At 46.0% G+C, this 10,874-nt stretch overlaps 1 protein-coding gene and 1 long non-coding RNA gene across 2 annotated transcripts; one reads left to right on the forward strand and one right to left on the reverse strand.

Annotated features, from left to right (window-relative positions):
• Positions 1 to 565: 565 nt before the first annotated feature.
• On the forward strand, positions 566 to 10,672 carry Myo31DF (Unconventional myosin ID). The gene is made up of 15 exons (XM_011154239.2): positions 566 to 834; positions 5,444 to 5,550; positions 5,784 to 5,979; positions 6,243 to 6,462; positions 6,555 to 6,767; positions 6,943 to 7,146; positions 7,263 to 7,461; positions 7,551 to 7,720; positions 7,796 to 8,056; positions 8,179 to 8,423; positions 8,529 to 8,691; positions 8,797 to 9,129; positions 9,335 to 9,525; positions 9,615 to 9,863; positions 10,217 to 10,672. The coding sequence occupies exons 1-15, from the start codon at positions 746 to 748 to the stop codon at positions 10,428 to 10,430; spliced, it is 3,054 nt and encodes a 1,017-aa protein (XP_011152541.1). The 5' UTR covers positions 566 to 745; the 3' UTR covers positions 10,431 to 10,672.
• LOC112589509 (uncharacterized) lies at positions 6,602 to 8,932 on the reverse strand. Its single transcript, XR_003113592.1, has 4 exons — positions 8,774 to 8,932; positions 8,347 to 8,682; positions 6,846 to 7,223; positions 6,602 to 6,764 (listed from the first exon to the last, which is right to left on the reverse strand). It is a non-coding gene; the product is annotated as an uncharacterized LOC112589509 (long non-coding RNA).
• Positions 10,673 to 10,874: the final 202 nt, after the last annotated feature.

The following is a 10,874-nucleotide window of genomic DNA, read 5'->3' on the forward strand; positions in this document are numbered from 1 at the left end:
CATCGGACGTCCTACAGATCCGATATCCAATAAGGACATCCTTGTTACGTCCAATTTATGTCCACAGACGTAAACATCGAACATACCGGACATAAATTGGACGTGAAATGTACACCCATTGGATGTTCGGTGCTGTCTGGGTCATAATGTATAGATATTTGAGGCTGCTGTCACTCAAGTATCACCTTTGCTCCAGATTGCCAATATATATTATTAACTTATTACTAACTGATCCGTTATCGTTGCGCGACAAATTACGCTAGAAATTAGCGATTTGACATGGTAGACGTCCCACTCATATGCACGGTCCTAAGCACGAGCATCGTATTAAGTCTGCTTTTCGAAGTAGTGCAATAAATTAGAGCGAAAGAAAGTACACTTGTTTCATTCTAGCTTATTGCACTCTAGTTGGGAAATCAAACTTTTTGGGCTACGCGCTGCGAGGGGCGTGAAAAACGCAGAGGGTTGAAGATGATCCCATTGGCGCCGCGCTCGGTCGACTCGCGCGCGCCTTCGGATAGTGAAGTTGGTCACTAACGGAGGCGCATGCGCGCAAGCACTTCTGCGGACAACCGTCACTCGTCAGTACGCGCGAGACTGCCGCGCGTGATGGTTGGTTGTGTGATTATCGTTTGAGTATTTGCTGACTAGCATCGCGCTTGTACTCCAAGTTAGTGAGCCAGCGAGCGAACGAACGAGTAAAGAGGGAAACGAAGGAAGAAAAAGGGAAAGAGAGAAAGAGAGGATGGCGAGTCACGACGACGTCGATATCGGCGACTTTGTGCTGTTGGATGAGATCACCGTCGAGCGTGTGGTGGAGAATCTGAAGACGAGGTGCGTATGTGTTCCGCCGGCCGTTGTCGTCGCCTCGTTGTCATCATCGTCGTCGTCGTCGTCGTCGTCGTCATCGTCATCGTCGTCGTCGTCGTCGTCGTCGTCATTGTCGTCGTCGTCGTCGTCGTCGTCATTGTCGTCGTCGTCGTCGTCGTTGTTGTTGTTGTTGTTGTTATTATCGGCGACGGTGACGGCGGCAAGCGGCTCCGAAAGATCCGCAAAATCGCGGACGCTGTGACAGATAGATGACGGCAGGGAGCGTCGCGTCCCGCTGCGGCGGTCCCTCGCGGTCACCTCGTCGCCGTTCCCGCGAGAGGGCGTGGCCTGCGTCATCAGCAGGTGGTCGCGCGATATCCCGAGCATAGGTGGTAAAAGGCCAGCTGATTCTTTTTATCTGTGCTCTTTAGCGCTCTCTGTTTCTTAAACGCGGGACAAGAAGGACCGTAAATAGCAATTAACCACTTCGCCATGATTTAACTCACTTTTTTCGTTATCTCGAGAAACCTGAAACCGCAAAGGATCAGCGGTGAGTCCCCGTGTGCTCTTTGAAAGGATGCCGAGGAAAAGAACCAAGCGGCCGGGACACGCACTTGGTAGATACGTGAGGCGACGTTTCTCGAAATGGCATTGATTGATAAACGAAAGGAAATGCATCCTCCTAGCTTCACTTTTCATCCTTCTTATCTTCTCGTGCGTTCCAGCACTGCGAAAACGTTTGTGTAACGTTGCGCGTGTTCCGGCCACTATCCGCAGCGGATTGCGATTCAAACTTGACCCGCTAACGATATCGGGGAGATATCCGAGGTCGTCTCCACCGACAACCTTGGTAGGTTCATTTTGGTAAGCGATAGCCTCCATCTGTCTATGAATGGTCGATCGCATGTGACGTAGTGTCGCCTTTTTCGCCGACACGGTCGAATGCGACGAAAATAAGAAAGAGTGGAAGAAATGCAGACATTTCCGACCTCAATATGAATATCCTTGCGCCAGCCGCCTTGATTCGACGTCATTTTTCCGTGTATATTGCAGAGGAAGGATTATACGCATAATAAGCTGCAAATGAGCAGCGGTGCACCTGGCTGCAGCTGGTTCCTAGATGACAATAATAAGAGTCGTGATTGCACCGGCGCAAATTGGCGCTAACCGCAGTTAATTCGTCTCCCCTCTGTCTTCGCGAGCGAAACTGCAGCTCCGAATAGAAGAAAGAAAAAAAAGAAAAACAGCGACTCAGGATTAGCCCGGTTTAACGAAGACCTATCGTTGCAAGCCAGACGGAAAGCGCCTCCGACGATCGCAAACTACTTAGTACCTCCTTCGCGGAGAATCGGCGTTTTCTTTGCGGTTTTAGGGATTCCCTTCGACAAATTTCCATCCAATTGTTCATCCGATAATCTCGAATGCGACTGGGAAAGAGAGCACGCGCGCGCTGATTCCAATTTACCAGAACAGGTGATTAACGGTCTCCGATCACCTTTCAATTTCGTCAGTCTCGTATTTCCCATCTTCACGCGACCTCGCGATCGGGTTGTCCGGACTGCTTCTGAGACAATTGGCGTGATTTCAGGCTGATAAGCATGTATACGAGTTGTGAAACTGCAACTCGACGCCGCAGAAAGGGATACGTCAGGGAAACGCTCCTTATACACCTGACTACACCCGCCGCAACGATAGTTGCCGTGCCCGTCTATATTGTAGAGTGTGCATGGAATTGAATGTCACACTGCGAGTAAACGAAGACGGAAGTGGCGGCGAGACCTGTTGCGTTGTGTCGTTTTGCGGGTAAGAGTGCGCGCACAACCTTATCTGTCGCAGACTCGCCGTACGCGTCTCGAAAAAATGGACAGTTTCATCGACGTTAACTTCGAATATATTATTAATTTACGTATATACAAAGTGTCCGGGATCTTTTAGAAGCGAAAAACTGTGAAGACTAGTCAGATCGAATTGAGAAGAAAAGTCACATATCATTTTGCAAATAAGTACGCAAATTTTCAAGTTATCGATTAAAAGAGCTTCTAGACGTGGTGGTCATTTTCAGTCATTAATGACTTAATGACTATCGCGATTTTTGCAAAGTGGTACTTGACTTTTCTTCTCAGTTCGATCCGATGAGTCTTCACAATTTTTCGTTTCGTAAAGAGATCCCGGAGATCCCCCTGTACATATATCTTTTTTCTGATGACGATTTTTGCTGCTGACGATTATAAAATTCTGTCGTAAACGAAAATCGGCGAGACGTGTGAATCTCTATATTTGCGAATCAGCGCGTTTCGTGCGAGTTACATCGATTTGACTGTGAAAAGTCTATCCGAGAATGCTCGCAATGCTTACCGTCATTTCTTTTTGCAAAGTTACCAGCAACACTGGGTGTCTGGATGCGATTCAATCGAGCCACTCTGAGCTCAACGATACACGCGCACGTGTAACGCATTTCTCGGAAGATATATATATACTCCTGAGTAAAGATGAATGACGCGCTCTGATTCATCGCGCGCTTAAAACGCCAGACTATCGTGCGTAAATCTCGGATGATTTTCTCACATTGTATTTTTTATCACATCCGCGAGAGTTCTCGAGGGAAGATTTTGTTCGCTGCTCGAGCGAATTTCTCGTGCAGAACCGCGTCGCTTATCGCGACCACGTCGATCATATCATCGAGCGATCTAGCTCGAAGAAATATTTTCTGATAGAATTACCACGAGGTATCGACTCCATCGGCCTCGCCGGCACTAACTATAGCTCAGAGGTCTGTCATTTCGAATGACTTCGGACATTTTAGTCAGTTCCTCCCCGAACTAGATATCATAAACGGGTTTGCCTGATATTTTTCTCTACGCTTCAACGAAACTATTGACCACCGCGCGACCGTTTGCTAAACGAGCTGCAACTTTCACGAGAAAAGGACAAGGGAACGTGCATGTGCAAAATGTGCGCGTACAGAGATAGAGATCTATCGATCGTGTCTTAGCATTAAAGCGACTAGCGATTTGGCGATCCTCGATAGCTCGACTTCTGCCTGAGATGATCTCCTCCGAGTTTGGCAAACGACAGCGACGTCTGCGAAGATGAACGAAGGTAGACGGTCAAAAGTTGAACAATTTTCTCCGCTTTTGTAGCGGCAGTTGCAGAGCCGGGGAGAGAACTTTCACGTTTCGAGATTGTTATATCGTACGAAATAATTGCATCATCAAATCGTTATAATGTCGCTACAAAGTGATACGATAGGGGCGAGCTTTTATTTTTACCGATTATGTCACTCTATTCTGGGCAATGGCTCATGTTGATATCGTCCCCAACGCCAACGCGTGACGTGAAGAACAGGGTAACTACACGTAAACACCATACACACACACACACACACACACATACATACACATTTACACGCCACACAACGGTAAAAGCACGATGAGAATACAAGCGTGCAGAGATGTATCCTAGGATACACACGATGAATATGCGGTTCGCATAATTCTAATCGCGGGGTTTGCGTCGGCGGTGAGTCATCGTCGAGTCGTTGCATACTTTTGGGTTTGTACTCGCGTCACCGTCGCGAGACTCGCGCTGTCGATAATTGCAAACAACTAATTACGACGTCACGCTCGCAGCGGCATTTATTATCGCAACGCAATCCTCTACGTGTATGGCGACAATAGCGCTGAAATGTCGCACGTCGTGGAGAAACCGTTCTATATATATATATATATATATATAATATATAAAATATAACATATATAAAATATATATATAAATAAATAAATATATATGTACACACATATATATATATGTACATATATATTTATTTATCGATTTATTTATTCTTCAACTTATCGCCAGGAAGGGATTTGGTTTACAATTTTTTTCCTTAACCACACTCATTCGTTTATCTATTCCTCCCTCGTCCATTATTTCCTATTTCTCTCCTATTCTACTTATATTTTCCTTAAACCTGTATTGCATCCAATTCTTCTCTTCCTGTATTTCGCCCACTTTATTTCTTATAACTTTTACCATTCCTTGTCCACTGAATTGATCTGTATCTTGTTAAGACGCTATTTACAATGCAATACAATATCATACAATATACAACACAAACTAATACGTCGCTATTTAGAAAAAAGCATCGTCTTTTCCTTCCAATTATCGCATATCCTATTATTTCTCTCCTTTAATCTCTTTCCATTTATTCTTCTTTATTTCTTGCTACAATTGTTCTTATTCACATTCTTAATTATTTAGTGAGAAACCGTTCTATATATATCCCGATACATTGAATAACTTTTACTCTCCGGCGGAGATGGAGGTATGTACAAGCCGTGTATTGTTCGCACAAAGTGAGCACGTATGAATCATTACGGCTCGATAATTCCCAAGCTGATCTTATACGACGATAAATCTTATCTCCCGCCGTCGGCGAGTGTGAATTGTCGACCTGTGGCTTTCGCGAAATTAGAAAACTATTAACGACGAATTTCCCGATCGGGAGAAAGTGCTCTATCGCAGTCGCTTACTATTTGCGTAACTCCGTAAGTTTGCTTGAATAAACGCGGCTTCCTGCTCCCTGCTTGTGACTGACAGCCCTCTACATGCTTGTCGATATGTTGTGTTGCAGATTCAACGGAGGGAAGATTTACACGTACATCGGCGAGGTGTGCGTGAGCGTGAATCCCTACAGACACACCAACATCTACGATGCGGACCAAGTTAACAAATATAAAGGTGCGGCCAGGTCACCTCATGACGTCCCGTTTCGGTAGAAACGTCCCAGCCACGCAGACTTGTGACACATACTTGTGACAATTAAAAAGACATTCTGTAGATGTCTCCTGAATGTCTTTTTAGAAGCCTGTGGTGGTTTAGGATGTTATCCTAAATACGTCAAGCTACGATGCCTGAACTTGGCACGTAATTCCGTCATTTCGACTCCGCCTCATCCTGGGAATTGTTTTCAGGCCGAGAACTATTCGAAAACCCACCGCACATCTTCGCGATCGCGGACGCGGTGCATAAAGAGATGAAGCAGCAAGGCCGCGACACGTGTATCGTGATAAGCGGCGAGTCGGGCTCCGGCAAAACGGAGGCTAGCAAAATCATCATGAAGTACATCGCCGCCGTTACCAATCTCAGCGGTCAGCAGGAGATCGAGAGGTAACGGACCAGACGCGCGCGCAATCAGGGAGTTCCTTATCGGGTGTTGCTATCTAATCGAATGTCATAAGCGATAAGATTACAATCTGCTGCATTGTTGTCTCACGAATGAGATCGCACATCATCCGACTGCACTGCAATCGCTTAATGTCACACCTCGTCAACGAGGTCATGCGCAAAATATAACGAAGGATATTCCCGTCTCCGGGCGAAAACGCCAATCTAGCCTCGTCCGCGATGACACGTTCGTATTCACATTTCAGGGTGAAGAACATCCTCATCCAGTCGAACTCGATACTGGAGGCGTTCGGTAACGCCAAGACCAACAGGAACGACAACTCGTCCCGCTTCGGCAAGTACATGGACATCAATTTCGATTTCAAGGGAGACCCCGTGGGCGGACACGTGACCAATTACCTCCTGGAGAAGTCGCGGGTGGTCTATCAGCAGAAAGGGGAGCGCAATTTCCACTGTTTCTACCAGGTATCGTTCGTTGCGGAGCGCGAACGCGTCGAACGAGCAAGCGCGAGCCGTGATTGCGATACTCACGAATGAATTCCACGCGTAAATTGCAGCTACTAAGTGGCTGCAGCGAGTCCGAATTGAACAAATTACGTCTTGTCCGGGATCCGGCGGCCTACTACTTCATCGGCAACGGAAACAATAATAAAGCGCCCACCTCCGACAGGAGCGACTACAAAACCGTGAACAGCGCCATGTCCATGCTCGGATTCTCGCCGAGTGAGGCGCAGACCGTATGGAACATCATCGCCGGTATCTTGCACCTGGTAATTAATGTAGAAATTAGTTATATATATAGACTAATTCGACGCAGAATAAATTAAGTAAAATCCGGCGGATTTTACCCGCATGACGTTGAAGAACTCGTTCGCTCATTTCTGTCTTCTCAAGAATTGTTATTGATTTTTCACTCGATAACTGCTTCTCTCTTACTCTCCTCAGGGCAATGTCACCTTTAGACTGGACGACGACAAGCTTGTCATTCAAAATCATTCAGCCTTGAACGACACCGCCAATTTATTCTCCATCAGCTCGAAGGACCTGAGCACCGCCCTCTCGCAAAGAGTCATAGCTGCCGGCGGCGAGGTCATGCAGAAGACCCACACGTTGATTGAAGCTGAATACGGCAGAGATGCGTTGGCGAAGGTAGCAATCAAAGGAACTTTCTTCGTTCCTTTCAAAGTGTTCTCGTGTGATCTCGTGCGATTTGTTACCGTTTGTATCTGTCGACACATATAGCATAAAAGAGATGAATATTTCAGGCTATATATGAACGATTGTTCACATGGATAGTATCGCGCGTTAATGACTCGATCAACGTGAACGATCTCGACAACGTGAGACGGTACGGAACGGTGATAGGCGTACTCGACATCTACGGCTTCGAGATCTTCGACGCGAACAGTTTCGAGCAGTTTTGCATCAATTACTGCAACGAGAAGCTGCAGCAACTCTTTATCGGTGAGCTGAACGCTGATGTGTGCACGTGGAGACACTAGCTCATGTTGCAGGGAAGATATGAACTGCAATTGAATACTTTTCTCCCGCAGAATTGGTTCTCAAGCAAGAGCAAGAGGAATATCAGAAGGAAGGGATAGCCTGGCAACACATTGAATATTTTAACAATCAAATCATTTGTGATTTGGTCGAGCAAGCTCACAAAGGCATCATAGCAATCATGGATGAGGCTTGCCTTAACGTTGGGAAAGTCACGGATGAGGTAAGCGGGAGGTCGAGATTTCTGATGAATAAACTCGTGAACAATGAAGGATAAGAGAGAAACCCCTTTTCCCAGATGCTGCTGGACGCGATGGATAAGAAACTAGCGGATCATAAACACTACACCTCCCGGCAGTTGAAACCGATGGACAAAGGACTGCAGCACAAAATCGAGTTCAAGATCAAACACTACGCTGGCGACGTGATCTACAATATCAACGGCTTCCTCGACAAGAACAAGGATACACTCTTCCAAGACTTCAAGCGTTTGCTCTACAAGAGCAATAATTCTTTTCTTAGTAAAATGTGGCCCGAGGGTGCTCAAAATATTTTAAAGGTACCAAAGATGAGCTAATGTGGGTCGTGGGTTTTAACGACCTTGATGCCTATTAGCCATGTTATTCGATTTGGTCGCTTCGAAGCTATCTAACTGGACTTATCGTGAATGAATCCTTTTAGACGACAAAGAGACCTCACACTGCCGGCACCTTGTTCCGTAACTCCATGATTGCACTGGTGAAGAATCTAACGAGCAAGGAGCCGTTTTATGTGAGATGCATAAAACCTAACGAGGTGAAGTCTCCGGTCGTGTTCGACGACGAGAGAGTGAATCATCAAGTGAGATACCTGGGTCTCGTGGAGAACATACTGGTGAGACGCGCTGGCTTCGTGTACAGACAACGATACGACAGATTTTTGAAAAGGTGAACAGCTCGTCAAGCCTTCTTAAAAGTTTCCTCCTTTTTTCTTCACGACGCCAAGTCAATTTCGTTTGAATGTTCACGAAGTGAAGTATTTGATCTCGTCAGGTACAAGATGATATCGCAGTACACATGGCCAAACTTCCGAGGCGGCAACGATAAGGACGGGGTGCGCACGCTGATGGACGAGAAAGGTTTCTCGAACGACGTCATGTACGGCCACACGAAGATCTTCATTCGCTCGCCGCAAACCCTGTTCGCGCTGGAAAAGGTTAACCGACACACGATCCAATTTAATTGCACATGTCGCAACATGTTACATATACTTCATATTACCTACCGAGCGTACTTACATCATCGGTCATTGCACTCGCAGGCTCGCAGCGAATTGATACCGGGCATCGTGGTCCTCTTGCAAAAGCAATGGCGAGGGTACCTGTGTCGTCAGAAGTACAAGAAGATGAAGGCCGCGCTGGTCCTGATGAAGCACTACGTCGAGTACAAATGGCGCGTTTACATCTGCAAATTGGAGCAAACTTTCAGGCCCGCCAAGAAAATGCGGGACTACGGCAAGCACCTGTCCTGGCCGCCGGAAAATTTCGCTGTAAGACACGTGATACCCGCCCTGAGGAACATATACGCCAGATGGTGGGCGTGGATGGTGCTCAAGGTGATTCCACGGGAGGATTGGCCGCAACTCCGACTGAAAGTGCGTACTCGTGAAACACTTGGTAGTCAAATTCAGCGTGTCATTCTCGTTTCAGTCGACCAACGTCGACTGAACCTTAATCTGAGTTCAAGTATTCGTCTGAGTAGAGTTTAAACTTGGATTAGAACTTCTTAATCGACGTTGGCAGTGGTGACGAACGTGAATAAAATGAGTTTCCCAAGAGCTACCTTCCTTTTCCATTTAGATGGCAGCGGGCGCCGTGTTGCGCTCCAAGCGCTCCCACTGGGGTCAGGATCGCCGATGGGACGGAAACTACTTGTCCAAGCCGGACGAGAATCCTCACAGCGACGTCTTCAACTCCTCGATCAACAATCTACGAAACACCGACCACTTCAAGGCTATCTTGTTCAGCGCGTTTATCAAGAAGACCAACAGGTTTCTCATCTCGCCTCGAATATCTAAAACTCTTGCACAAAAAAAATTTGATTGGGAATTTAACATTCATAACGCTACAAATGATGCAGATTCAATAAACCCGCGGACCGCGTCTTGGTAGTAACAGAGCACGCTGTCTACAAACTGGACGGCGTCAAGTTCAAGAGCATGAGGAAAGGCATGCCAATTGCGGAGATCACCGGTTTGAGTGTGTCGCCTGGCAAGGATCAGCTCATCACCATTCACTCGAATCGCGGAAACGACTTCATTCTGTCGATTACCGCTAAGGATGACAGAGTCGGAGAGCTCGTCGGCGTGCTCAGCAACCGATATTACCAGTAAGTCGTTTGAGCTCTTACGTTGAGCAAATTATTTCCAGAGAGATGTTTGATATAATACTAAAAACTTATGCAACTATATACATACGCCGCTGTGTGAGCCACTTATCGTGAAAGTGGACAAAGTTCAATCTCAGAGAAACAAATAGTTCCTTTGCTCTACTTGCAAATCAATACGGAAGAAAAATCAAACGTGGAAAAAAATGGATGTAAAATAGAATTGCTCTGTTTTTAAATTAAGCTGCTCGTACACGATATTTCTATTTTTTAGACACACATCTTTGTTTAAAGTATTCGCTAGACACTTGAAAATCGCGATTTCATGCAACAATCAAATTTTTTCTCTTTGGCAGACTGCGCGGAGCTGACTTGCACGTCACCGTGGACGTGAGATTCAAATGTATGTTAGGCAACAAGAGCAAGGTACTGCGTGTCGAGGTGCTTCCCGATATGACGGAGCCCACGTTCAAGAAGGACGGCGACAACATTATCTATGCCATCCCACCGTCAGTAGCAATCATCGATAACGGCACTAATACAAGACTGGATATTCGCACGGCCAGTTAAAGTCCGACAAACCGTCCAACTACTGATACTCATCATGTCGCAACCATAATCAGTATCTGGTACACATTTTTAACGTTATTTAAGCTTGAAGCTTTATTGGTCGTTGTGCCTGCATAATAAATATACTTATCGGATGTCAGCAGAGAGAGAGAGAGAGAGAGAGAAAGGAAACGCGAGAAGATATTGCAGTACAAGTTACGTGACACACATATACGCACGCGTACATGTGTACACACAACATACATACGTACATACAACACACACACACACACGAGAGTCAATTGCGTGGCATGTTGGAGAGTATGAGAAATTTTAATTCTTTATTCTCCGAATACTTATCGTCGAGTATTCCACACATACGACGCATTTATCTGTAAATATTATAGTTATAGTATTATTATTAGCTTCTAATCGTGCGAGAATGAACGTGGTGGAGCTACAAAA

Source organism: Harpegnathos saltator, unplaced genomic scaffold, assembly GCF_003227715.2.
Source record: "Harpegnathos saltator strain DR-91 unplaced genomic scaffold, Hsal_v8.6 scaffold53, whole genome shotgun sequence".
NCBI classification, from domain to species: Eukaryota; Metazoa; Arthropoda; class Insecta; order Hymenoptera; family Formicidae; genus Harpegnathos; species Harpegnathos saltator.